Source organism: Daucus carota, chromosome 5 (assembly GCF_001625215.2).
Source record: "Daucus carota subsp. sativus chromosome 5, DH1 v3.0, whole genome shotgun sequence".
Taxonomy (NCBI): domain Eukaryota; kingdom Viridiplantae; phylum Streptophyta; class Magnoliopsida; order Apiales; family Apiaceae; genus Daucus; species Daucus carota.
The window spans coordinates 9,374,126-9,393,003 of record NC_030385.2 but is presented as its reverse complement, the minus strand read 5'-3'; the positions used below and the strand labels follow the sequence as shown (position 1 = coordinate 9,393,003).

The 18,878-nt window shown below is 33.4% G+C and overlaps 1 protein-coding gene across 1 annotated transcript; it reads right to left on the bottom strand.

The window, feature by feature from the left end:
• Positions 1 to 4,992: 4,992 nt before the first annotated feature.
• Positions 4,993 to 12,964, bottom strand: LOC108219731 (cyclic nucleotide-gated ion channel 4). Its single transcript, XM_064093309.1, has 12 exons — positions 12,900 to 12,964; positions 10,888 to 11,037; positions 10,678 to 10,767; positions 9,408 to 9,472; positions 9,215 to 9,323; positions 7,748 to 8,219; positions 7,063 to 7,272; positions 6,630 to 6,949; positions 6,441 to 6,549; positions 6,023 to 6,259; positions 5,682 to 5,768; positions 4,993 to 5,598 (listed from the first exon to the last, which is right to left on the bottom strand). Exons 6-12 carry the CDS (start codon positions 8,093 to 8,095, stop codon positions 5,227 to 5,229), a joined length of 1,683 nt encoding a protein of 560 aa, XP_063949379.1. The 5' UTR covers positions 8,096 to 8,219; positions 9,215 to 9,323; positions 9,408 to 9,472; positions 10,678 to 10,767; positions 10,888 to 11,037; positions 12,900 to 12,964; the 3' UTR covers positions 4,993 to 5,226.
• Between the last annotated feature and the right edge of the window lie 5,914 nt (positions 12,965 to 18,878).

Below are 18,878 nucleotides of genomic sequence, written 5' to 3'. Positions count from 1 at the left end.
GTGGTCGGAAATGAGTTAAATTTGGTCGGTTTTCTGTGTTAAAATTATGAGTTTGGTCGGAAATGTGTTGCATGTGGTCGGTTTTCTGTGTTAAAATTATGAGTTTGGTAGGAAATATATTGAATGTGGTCGGTTTTCCGGATGTACTATGTTTTTAGTTTTTTTTAAATAGTTTACTTAGTCTAATGGAAATTATTGTTTTTTTAAGAAGTCAAAACCGACCGCCCGGGTTTCAATTCGGTCGGAAACAAAGCAGGCCATTTCCGACCGTCAAAATCGGTCGGAAATAATCTGGGCTCCACCTCGTCTCCACTCAGCCAATCACAGGTCGACAACTAGTTAAAATGTTACCAATTATTTTAAACCAGTCAAGGTGGTCGGAAATGACCACAGGCAGTCGGAAATGGGTTGGTCGGTTTTACCGATGTGGCGTCCATGTCAGCTGAAGAACGTTGGTGAGCGGGACCCACGCCCATTATAACCGACTGATTTGGCGCGGTCGGTAATGGCGGTCGTAAATGACGCCTTTTTTTCGACCGATCGCGTTTGGTCGGTAAGTCGGTCGAAAATGACCGCTTTTTTTCCGACCACTTTGGTCGGTCGGAAATTTTGGTCGGAAATGCCCGCTTTTCTAGTAGTGTACGTTAGCATCAAAAGTTTCTTTCTCCTGCTTACTCTTTAAGACACTGCATGCACAATTTTTTTGCCTCACACGTCAGACGCATTTCAACAGTTGCTCTAATGCTCCTATGTTATCTTTTTTGTTTTCAATTAGGTGTAATGTTGCAAATGGACATCAACCCTTCTTTTACAGAATTGTATAGAATTATATCACAATTAATTTCTCAGTTTCATTCATCTCACATGCCAATAATGTAAGCAGAGCTATTATGTTTGTATGGTTGTTGGCAAACAAGAATGGGGCAGTGGCTGCAGAGATTATGTAACGTTTTTAATGACATTTACACTTGCGGATCATAAGATATGATTGAATTACTTGTAGATAATTATAATTTATCCCTTATCTGCCTCAACGACTGTCATCTTGTTCTACTTAAAAACTATTTTATGCTATCAACAATTTTTGAACATCAATTTACAAGTAAAGATACCGTTTTTATCTTCTTTTTTATGCTTTCAACTATTATTGAACAAATCTACAACTGTTGGGTTTATGCTATAAGTTTCAACTAGTCATGCAACTGTGTTCTAAATAATCAAATGATGTATATACACTAAACCAGATGTTTGTAGAACAAGTGCAGGTTGGGCTGTAGTAATTCATTCAACTCGCAACTTCAGTACAGTTCAGTTCTCTAACTCAATCAACTAGAAGACATCCCAATATCAACAGGTTGAAATAGTTTGTGCAGTTCTCTTACAGAAGACAGATAAAATATGATAACAAAAAAAATGCAATTTGCTTACAACTAAGTTTCAGCTAGCACAGCTCCAGATAAACAAAGTACCTCTATGTATACGGAACTTCTTATGCAGCGATGCCAATTCAATCTATATCGGTCCATGTTTAGGACCTTGTGCATTTTGTGTAAAATAAGGACGCCGTAAAGCTTCATCGACACTTAACCGGTCCTCCTATTTTCAAATTAAAAACAAAGCGTATCATATATTTCCCAAGTACAATTCTTGCACCATTTTTAAAGATTGTCACCGTTAAGTAAAGGCTTAATGGCCTTCTGAAACTCAAGGTTTGCACTAATATACCCACCTGCAACTTCAGGGGCAAAAATGAATGACTTTGAAACACAAGGACATCTGGGTATATTGATGTAAAACTTGGGGTTCAAAGGTCATTAAGTCTTAAGTATAATAAAGAGATCACTAAAACTCTAGATTAAAACTCGCAACTGTCATTGATTAATGTCTATCGCCATTAAATTACTGCTTAACGCACTATTAACTAACCACACAAGAGTTCCAATTGAGATCACACTGAACTACAAATTTCAAATATATGCGTACAAGTTAGCTGTTGTATATCCTAATAATTATCAGCCTATCAGGTAATTAATGTACAATCAAAACGTTCACTTTTTATTTCAAGATTCAAATTATTCATGTAAGAGACTCAGAAAAAAATTAAGTTGATCATAATATAATCCGTGCGGCTGGAGATAGGGCTTGATAATTCATATTTACATGGATAATGACATTTCGTCATTGTCAAATACAGGTGACCAGGGCCATGATTGCTTTTAGCTATCCTGCTGGGATGATCTTTGGCTCTTAATCAATACGAATTTGATTTGAAAGTTATCCATCAGATTTTAGACCCAAAATATAGGTCTGAGCAGAACCATTATATATCAATGAGTGAACTTCAAAGTTGTGGCCAAAGTTTACACCGATTTTTAAAAAGTTGGCCAGAGTTTCAAATTCTCAAAAAGATGGCCAAACTTTGGCTCCGATTTTTAAAAGTGTGGCTTCTGTTAAATGTATTAATGGGAGCCTAACGGGAGCCACATTTTTGAAAAGCGGACCAAAATTTGGCCACTTTTTTGAGAATTTGGAATGAACAAAAGGGTAAAAATGAGTTTCAAATTCTCAGAAAAGTGGCCAAACTTTGGTCCGCTTTTCAAAAATGTGGCTCCCGTTAGGCTTCCGTTAGTGACATTTAAGAGGAGCCACAGTTTTAAAAAGCGAAGCCAAAGTTTGGCCATCTTTTTGAGAATTTGGAACTCTAGCCAACGTTTTGAAAATCAATGTAAACTTTGGCCACAACTCTAAACTTCTGGCAACATTTAGTCAATCATAATCTTTAGGAGTGGTTTTAGAGAATCAATTAGGAGAGAGGCTTTAGAATCCAACTTAAGAAATAGAGTATTTGCAACATTATACTTCTTTTTCTGAATAATTTTCATGCATACTTCAAAAATCTCACCTCTTACCATGTTTGCAAACACTGTCCATCTTCTTTCTTCAATAACCTTGATTTGAGTCTTTATAATTTGAGAAGCAAGTAGTTTTGAGATATCGCTAGGATAAACATGGGCTTCATGATTGATCTCGTAAATCTTTCTAGGAAACCTCTAGTACTCATTACAGGTTTAGTATAGTGGCTACAACCTCATTATTGATCAAATCTTCACATGTTGTCCACATATTGATCTATTTCAGCAGCTTATCTTTAGGGATTGCATCCAATTTTACTGCGAACTCATCCTATTTCGATTCAAGGCCTTGCAACTACGAAGTAGCCTTTCCAGAATATGTAGTTGACTATCTTGAAAATACATTTTAGAAAAGGAGGATTAGTTTTTATGGATGATCATCCCTCATTTTATATACACTTTCACTGGTTCTCTAGGACTAGGATATTCTAATTAAATGATTGGACCATGCTCCGGACCATCTCCTTTTGCCAAGCTTTTTACTTGCCCCTCATTTTTCAGCTTACTTCTTTAATTTTTCGTCTCTCTCTTGTTACCACACCCACTTAACTTAAATGCATTTGAAGAATCTTCATATAATTACGTAATGCATTTTTTAACACGGTTATTCTATGGAGTGCCCATGGGCACATAGTAAGTGCGAAAATCTATGAATTTGAAAGCTTTTGATTGGCTTGCACTCTTTAATAATGGTGGATCCCCTGCATTTACAACAACCACACCAATCGAAACCCTCCAAATTCATTGATTTTAGTGCTTAGCACGTGCCCATGAGCACACACTAGACAAACCCTTCTTAATACTCCCTCCGTCCCATTGGATTGTATACAGTTTCTTTTTTGCGACGTCCCATCAATTGTATACATACCAAAAATAGTACTCCATCTGTTTCAAATTAGATGTCCACTTAAAAGAAATCACACAGTTTAAGAAAAATGGATGTTCACAAATTAATTGCATTAAATGATCAAAGTATGTGGAGTGAGATTGGTCTAGGAAATATAAATAAGAGAAATGTGGAGTAGAATTGACTTTGGAACTATGATTTTGCATTGAAAGTTGAAGTGGACAAGTAATTTGAAACAAAAAATTTTCTTGGAAGTGGACATGTAAATTGAAACGGAGGGAGTAAATTTTTATAATAAAAAAACTCAACTACACCCACTACTTTCTTCCACCACACCCACTTTATACATTAAATACTAGTAGGTCCCACCACTTTACTCATACTACACTCATTTTACACATTAAATATTAATGGGTCCCACCACTTCACCCACTTTTCTTACTTTTCATCGCTAGATTACACTTTTTCTTAATTTCGATGCCACTCCTCAAATGTATACTACTCAATTGGACGGAGGGAGTATATATTAGCGTCATATTGAACCCGTTCGGCTTATTTGCGTTTATCTTAGCTTATTAATATGTCAAATTTAAGGGTAAACAAGAGCCTACAAATTATATTTTTATTAATTCTTAAGTATATTTCACCTTTTTAATTTCCAATTTAATAGGTCATACAGACAAAAATGGACCAAAAGGATTCAACTTGAGGCATCAAAATATGTTAAAAGATACATTCTGTAATTATCTAAAATATTGGTAATACAATGCAATTTGCCCAAAGACCTAAACAAAAGATGTGTTTTGCAATTAACTAAAAATATTATGTCAAACTGGTTTGAAATTGATGAATATGTGAAATTCAGGGTCCTGATTCTGTAATATCAAAGGTCCCAAAAGTCACTATTTTAAGACAAATGGGCCTCAATGTCATTTTCTAGAAAAATGGCCCTAACTATCACTTTAAAACACGACTTCAAGTTGCGCTTTGATTTTCTGCTTAAAAACATGATTTGAAGTTGCGTTTTCAACTGAAAATACGACTTGAGATTACGTTTTTGTAACCACAACATCAAGTTGCGTTTTGAATTGACAATTAGGGTCATTTTTCAGAAAGTGACAATAGATGTCTTTTACTGCTAAACAGTGACACTTGAGCCCAACACCTAAAATTAAGTGAATGTGCATTTAGCAAATAATTTAAAACTTGAAACTAACATGCAACTGGAAAATAGTATCAACCGAAAATGCAAATTCAACTACAAATGTAATTTAATTCGAGAGAAAGTTACAAAATCAAAGAAACAAGGTGTCTGAAGTTTTCAGTTCCTAATTATTTCATCTAGGGAACACTATTATCTTGATGGGGCTTAGATGAAGTCAGCAGTGCAGCAAAGAGCCGGAGCCTCTCCTCTCGAAGTGAAGCAGAAAGAAACAGTGGCCCTTTAGGCATGATATATGGAAGTGTTCAGCGGTGCCTGTATCGTAGCCAAGCCAGCTGAATGGTAACAGCAGCCCAGATCCTCCAACCAGGGGAATAATATCGAGCAATCATTTTCACCTTTTCATTCAGGGGAAAATGTTGCGTCACATATTTAACATCATCCGCTTCAAGGCCGAATGCTTCAGTTGCTTCAAGACTTATAAGCGTGTACGAAGATGGTGGGAGAATTTCTACAAATGGCTTCCTTAAGCACCAAGACAATAGCTCATCCCCGCCAAAATTTCCTGGGCCTAGGGTGCAACAACTGTTAACTCCTTCTCTAACTACTTGCGTGCATTGAAGATGGCCTCTTACGATGAATAACATTCTATGTACCGGATCACCTTCTTTAATTACCTGAAAGTAAAATTTATGTATAAATCAATGGTGTTTGTTCTTAAATTAGATCCATATAATTTAAATGGAAATTAATCACTCACAATCTCTCCTTTAGGAAAGACGAGGGGTTTCACTCTATCGCAAATGTTCTCCAGTACCAAACTATCCATGTGGTGGAACAAAGGTACCTGATACATGTACAACGTTTTTGTTAATCTTAAAACCATCACCTTAATCTATTCAAAATTATAAGACAAGGTGGAACAATTTTTACTACCACTAATAGTCTGTCTTCTAACAGTGCGAGATAGTGTATTTATCTAATTTGGTTTAATTTGTTTCAGATTGATAAACTTTTTTAACTCTATATATATGTATGTATATATATATACACATATTATATATAATATCTATAGGTATCACAAGTAAGGTCGGTATTTACCTCTCTCACCAAATCCAGGCAGAGATAGTACTTAATCTCTCTCCTAAGATCCTCGGGGAGACTTCGAATCACATCACCTTCATCTATGCCACGCGTTGCAATCCAATGGTGCTGCTCATATTTACGTACTCTATGACGCAATCCCTGTGGCATGTTCCTCCTCTCCATCCACCATTCGATATTGTTAACGTTTACTTTCCTTGCAAGTTTCTTAGATGATGTTGCTATCAAGTAAACCTGAATATAAACACATTATTTGCTGATTAGATGAAACCATAAAAACATTCCTAAAATCTTTTAATGGGAAATATAACTAATTAAATAATTTGTGGTACAAAAATGAACTTATCATGTTAAAAGACATCTTCAAAGGCCAAAGTAAGTGTCCAAACCTACATCTTTTCTATGAAATGTTTACCTTAATGTTGCTCATTAAAATGGTGACCAACACGAGGCCGCATGCAGTCACAATCATCATGAACACAATCTCTAACCAGTCATCAGTGCTCCCAAGGTTCCCAAATGTGCTGCATCATCATATCAAACTAAGTGTGATGTACACACTTAGTTAATTAACAATAAAGAAAAATTATGGATGTTTACTTACCAGAGCATCATGACGCCCCAAAAGAGCGGAAGAAGCATCTTCTCTATACGGCTGTTATTGCAAACGAGTAGAGTGATCCATTCGAAGGCTCCGTAATCATACCGACTATTATCACTGCTTTGGAGGCACCATGATCTGGCATCATTGTTACTTCCCCATGACCTTCTAATATTGTTTGTCACCTTATATGCTCCGCCGAAAGAGAAAGGATTTTCACAAGATAGTGCTTTAAATGTACAACTCTCTGTTTTCATACATTGCTCCATCAAGCACCTAGCTGACCTTTGTGTTCCTAGCAAGTAGAAACATGCTCCCACCACCTGCACATAATTCATTACTCAACTCAAGAAAACACACAACAAATAATTGATTAATGCCGCTAAAACACTAGCCAAAACAAAACTTTAGTCATCTCTATGTGTGTTGTACTTACATGTGAAGCTACTAAAATTGCAATGATATTTAGGCCTATCCCCCACCAAGCTGCTCCAAAAATGTACTGAAAGAGCATGCGGCGCAACAAGCAAACAGTAGTGTATATCTTGGGAAAGTATTGGAACAGAAATATTATGAGCATTAAAGTCATCGCTCTTGCTTGTTCACCATTCTTCAACATGGCCGGAACCACAATCAATATTACAACCTGCAGAGATTACCAAACTCGTCCAAGTAATAATTAATTTTCACACAATAATAACATCACGAAAATTAAATTCACATAATATTCAAATGTCGTGCAAATAAAATGAACACATAAGATATTTGGAATTTCCAAGGCAAAGCATAAGAAAAAACAAAAAAGAAAAAAAAAAGAATAAGAAAAAAGAAGAGATAAGTACATAATAGGGTGACATGAATATGTTTGTCATCTTTGGAAGGAAACCCTTTAAGTGCATAACTCATTTAAGTGCATGCCTCCAAATGAGGGTACAATTTTGATATTATCTACTTCAATCTGATCCAACAATTTATTTTTTCTTTTACTCTGGTACAACAAACTTCGACAATGTAATTTTATTTTGTTTAATACAATAGATTACACTGTGTATATTTGGATTGTAAGAGTAATTAAGTGAGTTCAGATCAATAGAAAGTAATTTCATAAAAAAATTTCTGACCTGTGGCAAAGGTAAGAGGACAAATGCATTAAGGAAGAAGACCATTTTGCCCTTGAAATTCTGCAATGCTATACCACCGCACCTTCTCCGGACCCCATGCACAGCAGCAGCAGGGGTTGATCTGCGGTAGTGATGCCACATATTCCAGATGTGCAAGGCATCATTAACTGATCGGAGAAGCGAGAGGCCGAGTGCAAACCAGGAATCAATGAAAAAACACATGCCATCTTCGTTAAGAGAGAGTGTGTAAAAGAAGGTAGGATCAAGGAACAAACATAGAGCTGATATTAAAGGAAACACATGGTCCCATTCTTGTAACCATGACTTCTTTGATGATGATCCTAACATCTTTGTTCCCAGGTTTCCACCTCCACAGCTGTAGATATCAGTGCTGCTGTTGTACTCTTCTGCAGCGCTTTCTTCGTCATCTTGCTCCTGCACTTCTTCTTCTTCGTCGGTGGTGATGTCATCACTGTCATAGAAATGTGAATTATTGTTCTCGTACTCTTCAATGATAGTCTCCATTCTTATCACTAGTTCAACACAAGATATTACCAATTTATTGTATATCTCAAAGGAGGCCTAAATAGTTTGTGTGTGTTTGTGTGTGTGTTTAATTGTGAAGGTATAGAGAAAATCCAAGGTTATATATGACGAAGACTAATGTTGGCTAAGGATGAGGGTACAAACAGGCTTTTGTATTTTTCTTCTTAAAGGAGTAACCGCATAGGGACCATCTATAAAAATAAGAATCAAATAAATGAAGGGTAAAGAAAAATTATCTAAAATGGCATAAATCAAATAACTGAAAAATAATCCGAAGTATGTAAATAGGAAAGGATTTATATGAGTACATAATACAAATTAATGATAATTTTTTAATTATTTGAACTGTAATGCTAGTCCCAGATTACTTCTGTTAGTGTAATATATATTAACAAAATTTACAAATAATCATTGCCCTCTTTGAGCTAATGTAGCTAATACACACATCCAGTCCCAAAATGCTTTTTCAAGGGTTGTTTTATAGTAGTTACAGAAAAGAGGTAGTAATTTTTTAGTGTAGAAAAATTCATTATGTTCTTGAAATAAAAAAGCTCATTTTGTTAAAAAAAATCAGTTGATCTAGAAATAAAATTGCACAGCAGTTATACTGGGCAAGATACTCTCTGACAAGGGTCAAGTCACCTGAAGTATATATGTTTTTAATGGCTAAATGTTTAACAAAAAGTACATTGAAGATTAAACAACAGAAGACTGCATGTGTGACGAACACATGCAAGTTCTTATCACAATTTCAAAACTGAAACTGCGTTTCCGGTGCATATCCCAGGGCTTCAAGGTTAGCATCCATGGCCTTATTCATCAGTGGGGATCCACAACTCAAAATCGGCCATTTTTCTCAGAAAAGAATCAGCTACTTTTGGAATTTTTTCACAATATTATGTTGTATTGAACAAAATCTACCTGAATATCAAATGCAGGCTAGGGGCGGCTATGAGTTTGGATCTTTTCCTGGTTACAAATCCTACACCACCATCCCATATTTGCAGGGGTACACATCATTATCAGCCTTCTACATTTTACTCGATAGTATTAAGTGTCAACGCAGTGCCATGGAAAAGAAGAGAGATGATGGCTAAATAAAGGAGCAACAAACCTGATTTAGTGCGAGTAAACTTTAAAGTGGTCAGGGTAGTTTGAAGCAAGTCTGTCTATCTCTTCCTAAAAATACATATATAAATTGATTCATTCAGTAAGTTGACTCTGCATCTTCTTACTTCTAGAGTGTAAGTCTTTTTACTTAAGTTTAACTTGGAAGGTTGTAAGGGTCATGAGTATTTTAGATAAACTATTTACCATGGAAAACAACTAACTATGATTATCAAAGATATTAATTATGTTTCCCCATTCATGACAAAAATCTACACCAAAATGATGTTTGAATTTTAATATAACTGATCCTCAAATTTAATGCCCCGGTTGTTAATGCATAACCTTGGAATGTATCGAACATCTAACCCTTAAAGCATTTTACATGAGCTGATAGTTATCACTGTTTCGTGATTGTAAGAAATAACGTTGATATGACAGTAACTCAAGTTAACAAGAATCCGACCAGCTAACTAGTCATCGTCTAATATCTGCTAGTCCATATTCATGTCGGAACTAATAAATTATATATATAATTGTACATAACACGTCATGAAACTTCGGTCATATGCATTACCAGAAGGGACAAGACACTGAAGCAAGTGAAAAACTTCTGTCAGTGTTATATTACACTGACGCTTTAGCCTTATAGAATAGTTTAAAACTGTACGTCATGAGATCGTGATGTTCTAAACAGTTAATCAGATTAATTTTATAACCTAATTTGAATAGTAAATAGATGTGTGACGTTAGAGGTTGGATGTGAGTGTGTGACCCGAGTTTTGACCTATTCCCTTGCTCTCTTGCATGACGTTATAGATTGGTGTGACCTGAGTTTTGACCTAGTTGTGTGATGTTATGGGTTAGGTGTGACCCAAATTTTGACCTAGTTGACAACACCCAAGTTGTTGGCCCTAGTTGTTATAGATTATACCGACAAGTCGTTGACTATCTACGACCAGTCAAGTATCATGATAACCAAGTAAAAACTTTATAATTGACATCATAAAAGCACCCACAGACTAAAGCCTCATCAACACGGTCATTAATCAGATGAGGGGCACCCCATCAGTGCAGTGAAACAACTTTGCACCAGGAGGCAGGGAGGGAGAAAATTCAAAACCTATATACCAGTTTTTATCACCTTCTGTGCACGTGACCTCTGTACCTCAGTCAAACTCACTCAATATTAAATTAAAATTGTACTTCGTATAAAGTTTAAAACTACTCTTTTCTAACAAACATACTTCTGAAATAAAAAGAGTACTAGGAATTACCTTCAAAAGCATGTCCTCTAAACAAACATTGGCATAAATGAGATGCACCTTAGTGGTATCGTTTAGGTTTTCTAATACAGCTCTAGCTACCTGCAAGATGAAATCAAAGTAAGCAATAACATTACTACTAAACCTTAGCTAATAATAATTGAACATAGGAAGATATCTTATGATTATTGTAGATATTTAATATATAGTAGAGAATCATGCCTGAAACATTGGAGTAATGCCAGAACCGCCAGCAAGCATCCCAAGGGCTCTCACACTCACTTGACCAGGTTGATACTTTAAACGGCCCTTCCAAACATTAATGTCGGGGTTAGGAAGAGAACATCTTTCAGAGCTGAAACTACAACCTATCTAAAAGACAAAAAGAATAGCATCACAATTCCATGTAAATATATCAGCAACAGGAAGGATATGGAACCAAGTATCTATCTGCGACATGCTAATTTGGGCTATCGAGCCTAGGTTTCAAGGCAGTGGGTTTGTGAAGTACGCAATGACTGTGAAGCTGAAAAATATCTCCAGTAATCAGTACTCCACAAAGTATTTTGGACATCAGCTGTACAAGTTTTTAGTAAGATGAAAAATCTGACATAACTGCTGGGATTTGCAAATCCAGAATTGAAGATACAGAATTTGGATGCTATTGAATATTAATTGTGTATTATCTACTTGAAGTAAGTTGCTGATTGGGCATACTTATATCATGACTGTGTATCTGTCATCAATAATGCAGCGAAGCTTATAGAGATGTTCTTGTTCAACTAGAGAAAATGAGTTGGGGCAAAACAAGAAATGTGCAGGACAGCAGGGGTAATCAAGGCTACTTACAACAGGCCAGCGCCAAGGGTAATTCTTTATATGAATTTGTCAAAATTAACAACAATAACTGTGAGATAATATTAGTTAGAACTCAGAAGTCACAGAATGGCGGTATCTTTGTAGATTGTATTTGTGTTTACCTAAATCGGAATCACTTCCCAATTGGGACTGATAAGGAAAAAAAGAAGAATTATGTAGTAGTACATAAGTTACTAAAGTAGTACATAAGTTACTAATTAATACTGCTGATATCTTTTCAAAGAATTTCAATCCTCAGAGCTGTTGCGCTTGCGTTTTTTTTACGCATCAATCAAAATGGGAAAACTTTTGTATAATGGAAATATCATAAGAGCATCTCCTATTCAAGCACTGGCAAGGAATGCCAAACGTATATAATTTGATCATGTATATACTTTGATTACTTTTAAAAGGGTGGCAAAAGTTGGCACCCTCTGAGAACCCTTATAACATAAAATACAAAGGAACCCTAAAGAGCAATGCGGCAGATATTGGCACCCCTACTAGAGATGTCTACATGAGTTGATATGTAGCATAAATTAGTGGTGAGCAACAGTTTAACCAAAACTGAAAGAGAAAAATTTGCAAAATGGAATCAAGACAGCTTTTATGATAGAATAGAATCAAAGCCCAATCATTAATTACTGCTTGGCCTGGTTTCACCACACATAACAGAAACAATTGCATGTATGATGCATATCAATTTTTGACTAATAAATAAAAACAAGTTGGATAGCTTTACATGGATGATTTTAAATATATACTTTAAGTGGCCATACATGAATGTTCAAAGTAATTAAAGTTGCATGATATGGTGTATTTAATGTATAAATTTATATATGATAAGGTCGGGCATGTAAGTTTAAATGAATACTGAATCAAAACAATAAGCTCAGATGTGGTAATAATCATATAATCGAAAAAACCATGTTCAGTAAAAACCTTCAGTGTTTATCAATAAAATTATCTCATTAAGTTGCTTTCTGATGTACCGGTTTTAAATGGTTTAATAATTAAAGATGATAAGAGTATATATTGTTTAATTATCTTATGTTATATACATTATGTATGTTAATATTTAATAATAACTGATAGCAATTGTGTGTAATACATATATTCGGTTCTTAGTTTTTGGCTTTTATGGTTCTTGGATGTTGAGAAACAGAACCAATTCTCTATGGTTAGCTTCAGTTTGGTTTTATTTTGGTTTTCAGTCGGAATATGCTCACTCTTACTAGTCAAGAACCAACATAACATGTCATATAAGCTGTTGGAACAGGGAACAAAACGAATGAAGGTTAAAAACCTATGGTATATAGTTAGAACTTAGAAATGATCAAATGAAGCATAAAGCATTTTATGGATTGACTTCATACCTTGGGTCGCTTTACAGACATATAATCATCAACACGCATCACATGGAAATGATGTGACATCCTTTCTTGTGGATTCATGTTTATGCAAGAAACCACTCGCAAGAATTAGCATCACAGTGGATAAACAAATAAAAAAAATGGAACTATTTTCGCCAATAAATCCATGTTAATACACTGTTATAACTAATTTAAAATGTCCAACATCTGAGTCCAGGGATAGTTGGGACTTTCGGTTTAATAAACTCTCCACCTTGGCTATTTTTACATCTGTTAAATCATTATGTTAGAGTAGTTGAACAATAAAGAATTGGTGTTTGAATGCTAATATTACACATGAGTATAATTTAAGAGAGAGATATGCTTTATGGATGATTAAAAGGTTGGAAACCAATGTACATGAAATAGTCACATAGGTTCACCTGCAACTAATAAGTTCTCTAAAAGGAAGTCCCAGCACTGATGAAGGCTTGGGTTTAGACATCCTATCAAAACACATTCAGATTTTATTTTATCCAAGGAAAGTACGAGTACTAATGTTCATTCGATTGTGATAGTTACATAACTAGATATCCATTTATGTTGTGCAAAATAAGTAATCAAAAGTAGCCACAAGATCAAAGTTACAATACACATATGTATGTCTATTTTATTAGTAATTGTCGAACCTTTGGATTTCTTGGACGAGAAAACAATGGCAACTGTGACAGCAAGAACAAAAGCAGCAATAGCAACACCAACAATCTGGGTCTCGCTTAATCCAAACAATTGCATAGTCTCGAGGCCTGGAACAGAAGAAATCACGTGTAGCTTTGGTTATAAGAAAATGATTACTTTTAGATTTCAGCAATTGACCCTTACCAAAAAATATGACAAATTAACAATCAAGCAAGATTGGAAAAAAAAAATTAGAAAAAAGACCACCCAGATAAAATATGAACAATTGAGGCCAGTATATTAAACTTGAGCAAACACTAAACATAAGAAGAACTTTGCATCCAAAAAAACAAGTGGCAGTCAAATATTTGACGTAGAGTTCTATATCTTATTTTTTGAAAAAAAAATTCTGAATAAAGATTTTGATTTAAAAAAATCTTAAAAATAAGTTAAAACACCACATTTTATAAAAGTATTAAAATACGTCTCAAATAGTAAATTTTAATAGTGGATGTATATAATTAAACTAGCATAAAAGTTGTGCGAGGCACATGCCTCTAGTTTGTGTTGTGTTTTAAATGATATTCATTTGAGTATAATTATTATGTTTTATTCTTTGTCAAAATATGTAAATATGAAATGTAATATTTACAACCTAATAGTATTAATTAATAGTAATAATGAGTACTCCCTCCGTCCCCCTGAGTAGTTTACATACACTATTTGCACGCATTTTGAGGCTCTTATAAAGTATAGCTTCATGATTTTTTTTAAAATTTTCTTTTTTTGAATAAAAGTTTAAACAACAAACTTTTATTCAGAGAAAAAAATTAAAAAATATATTATGAAACTATACTTTAAATGAGCGTGTAAAAACGTGCCGAAAAGTAACGTAAAGAAATGAGGGGGATAGAGGGAGTACTATATTTAAAAAATTTATGGATCAAAAACTACATGTGTCCTGATTTTTCTATATTCAAATTCGTTAGGATATAGAGGCCACTACCATATTATTTACATGTTCAAAATTATATTCGAAATTAATACTGAAACTTTTAAATTTTAAATATATTATACCTCATTAAAAGTATCTGTAATTTATTGTTCATAATATTAAATTATTTTATCTAATATAACCATGATTTTGATGAAAATTTGGTCTTGATATGTGAATTACGATATCTTAAATTAGATAAAGATGTGTGGTCCATGTTGTTTTACATTTATTTCTTCTTTATCGAACAGTAATAGTTAAGTGATACATTATGGGCAGATCATCAACCCATTCTTTTTTAACATATGTTGCACACACTTTGTATAAATAAAAATTGAAACATATGTTGTATGTAAAAAGACTCACGTCTTATTTTATTATAAAAGCATCAATTGAACTACTAATCTTATAATTGTACCCAAAGTATTTCGACACGTTTGATTTGGCTTACCCTTTTAATTTTCATATCGATTATATAGTAATTCGATGTCTTAGATTTTTATTGTTAATTTAAAATATTAGATGATTATTACTTTGATACAGTGTGTTATAATATTGTCTCATTATAAAATTTTAATTTTTTATCATTAGTTCTCTAAACTTGTTGATTAAAACTTTTAATGATATAAACCATATCTCAAAATGAATTTCTGGAATTTCAAATAGCAAAAAGAGAGTAGATATGTGTTGGGTCCCATGAAATTCATAAAAACATGAAATATTTAGTTTAATTAGTCGTGTAGTTATTTTTTTAGCTTTGTGCAAACTCACATATTTTATTTTTTTGATACTCGTATATCTTAGGAGCGAGCAATGTAGCTATCATGTTCAATTGTTAACGATTAAATCAGGTCTTCGATATTCTGGATTATAGAAAACTATTCTTATTCTAGTCCCGTTTGATCAGATATTAGTTTTCATAGGTATCGCGTCGGATTATCCAGTTCAGAATTAATTATATTTTATTAGTTTAATTTGTATATGTTTAATTAATTTAATGTAGTTTGAATCATTTTATTTAACTGGTACGTTATATATTGATGGATGACATATTAAAATTATAGTTTTAAAACTTTAATATATATAACTTATTTCTCTATGTTATTTTATTTTAACCAAGTAAAATTTTATAACTCAATTCAGTTTAGTAGGTCTCGTAAACGCGTTTTATTATTATTTGGTTTACTTTTAATTAACAATATAGAATTTCCGTAAATTCACTTTTATATCACAAGTTATAATATTTCAAATTTATATATCATCAAAATTACATCATTTAGATATATTTTCTAACATCAAATTTGATGTCTTTCTCACTATTCTTATATCTATAATTTTTTTCAAAAGATTTAGTTACACGTCGAATTCTGAATTCAACAATTTAAAATAAAAACTAATCTAAATAGGAATATTCTTTCAGTTACCTTATTTCATATTCTCCAAAATATTATAATCTCTTTACAAATCACCTTTTATAATAAAAAAATTAATATGACATAGTCCATATTGAAAGTCCATCAATTTTTCCTTTCAAAGATGCTCACTAAAACCTCAGTTTTTGTGCTTATTTATCACATTCATGACTTAAAATTTCTATAATATTGTATTGGTACTTGTTTAAACTATTAAGTTAGATTTGAATTCGTTCATTTTTATTCGAATATGAATTATATATATTTTTAGAAATCTGAATCATGGTTCGAGGCTTCGAGCCTGATTATTCAGATTCTTTTTTAATTTTAAATTTATTTACGTAAATGATTAATTTATAGATATTAATCTACGTAAACAATATACAAGACTTAGCTTATATAATAATTTATCTCAAATAAATAAGATATTGAAAAGAATATAAATACAACAGTTTTCATGTATGTACTTAATGCTCTTGAATGACACTGTAATTGATTGTGTAGTTCAAGTGGTTTGAGTTGTGTATCTCTATTGTAGAGGTCTTGGTTCGAGTCTTATTATTTACATTTTTTTATATATATGAGAGGGAGGTAGGTTCGGAGTTAGATTCGGATTCGGAGCTAGGTAATTTATTGCTCAGGAGGGAGGTTTGCTAAATAAAATGGTGTGCAAACCCAGGTTTGAATTTTTAACATTCTCATCAGACAAAGAATACAACACATATATACTTAAACTGATGATCAAATCCTCACAGCTGATAATATATTGGGAAATTAAATTATTTTGATCGGTTATTGTTAACATAAGAATCTAGGATATAACAAACTTGAGATTGTAATAAAAATTATACTGTGACGACCTATTGGAATTTTTATTAATGGGGTTGTGGTTATTGTAGTGATGGATGTGATTATATGTCAGGGTTCGTGATTGTAAATTTTTTCTCGAGGTATCTCATGCACGTACCCCTGTTTATACGGATCAAGCTATATGTAATTCATGTCCGCTCAATTTTCCTGGAAACCACTTTCCTAAAGGGTCAAATGCGACGAGACCTAGTCACAGGTCTTGAAGTGTATCAGTTAACCCAGAATTTTTTGAATCTCACACGAATTTGATTGGATTCTCACAAGCTCAACATAACCGCCGACAACCACTATTCTGGAAGGGCATAATACAATGAGATCTAGCCATGAGTCTCGAAGAATATATTCTGGCAGGGCATAATACAATGAGACCTAGCCATGAGCCTCGAAGAATGTATTCTGGTAGGGCATAATACGATGAGACCTAATCATAGGTCTCAAAGAATATCAATTACCTAGGATATTTCGAATCTCACTCGTACTTGGTTGGATTTTTCGAATCTCAATATAACCGCCGCCCATGACCAACCCCAAATATTATAACCATTAGTTATGTTTAAAATATTATATTTTTTATTAATTTTAAATGTATAATTAAATAAATTTTAACAAAATTTATTCTACATTAGTGAAAGTAATATAACAGAAGTTGCTCTATAAAGATTTTTGATCTTGTTGGGTCTCGATATACAAGATATCCCAAAAGCTGGTTATTTTTAATTAGGTAAACTAAATGGGTAAAATGAGGGGTTTCGCTAGTGAGTATTAAGATTATATTAAATTAGTAAAAATAATATAACAGAAGTTGCTTTATAAGTTGCTTTATAAGGACTTTTGATTTTGTCGGGTCTCGATATACAAGATATCTCAAAAGCCGATTATTTTTAATCAGGTAAATTAAATGGGTAAAATGAGGGGCTTTGCAGAGTATTAAATAAATTAAATATCGATACAAACTTTTGCAAAAAATAAGTAAAAGGGTTAAATGGCGTTTTGGTCACTCAACTGACCGGAAACTTGCAATTGGGTCATCCAACTCAAAAAGCTGTCAGTCACATCATTATAATCTTAAAAATTTTCATTCACGTCACTGGCCGTTACACTCCGTTAAATATTTGACGGAAAGCTGACTAAGCATCGTGACTCGGCTTAAATAAATCCACTGTGGCATGTACAGTCAGCTGAAGTGACATTTTGGTCACTCAACTGACTACAAACTTGCAATTGGGTCATCAAACTCAAAAAAATTTCATTTAGGTCACTTATCATAATATCCGTTAAAAATTGAAAAAAGAAAGAATTAAAAGCTATCATGCAGCACCTTTTTTCCATCTTAAATTTTTTTAAACTTATTAACAAATGAAACAAATACACAGACATAAAATCAGTAGTTTCACCCACAAAAACTTAATATTTATTTATCTTTTATCGTTTTATATATCTTAAGGCCATTTTGGAAAAATTTCATACTTGTAAATCTATTGTCATTTCAAAATATTTATTGGTCATCGTGAAAAAGTCCATAAAAAATTTAACGAGTTTTTTCAAGATGACCTCAAGATATATACAACGATGAGATAAACAAAGATTAAGTTTTTGTGGGTGAAGCTATTGATTTTATGTGTGTGTATTAGTTTCATTTGTTAATAAGTTTCGAAATTTTCAAGAGAGAAAAAAAGGTGTTACATGATAGCTTTTAATTATTTCCTTTTTCAATTTTTAACGGATATTATGATAAGTGACCTAAATGAAAGTTTTTTGAGTTTGATGACCCGATTGCAAGTTTTTAGTCAGTTGAGTGACGAAATCGCCAATTCAGCTGACTGTACATGCCAGGGTGGATTTTTTTAAGCCAAGTCATGACGCTTAGTCAGCTTTCCGTCAAATATTTAACGGAGTGTAACGGCCAGTGACCTGAATGAAAATATTTAAGAGTATAATGATGTGACTGACAGCTTTTTGAGTTGGATGACCCAATTGTAAATTTCCGGTGAGTTGAGTGACCAAAACGCCATTTAGCCCATAAGTAAAATCAGCAGACACACGGTGCTA

Excerpts from the sequence above, each read along its gene's own strand:
- LOC108219731 (XM_064093309.1), bottom strand. The coding sequence starts at position 8,095 with ATGTTAGGATCATCATCAAAGAAGTCATGGTTACAAGAATGGGACCAT. Across the intron at positions 7,273-7,747 it reads TCCTCTTACCTTTGCCACAG|GTTGTAATATTGATTGTGGT; the intron begins GTCAGAAATTTT and ends TAATCTCTGCAG. Across the intron at positions 5,599-5,681 it reads TCTTTCCTAAAGGAGAGATT|GTAATTAAAGAAGGTGATCC; the intron begins GTGAGTGATTAA and ends TTTTACTTTCAG.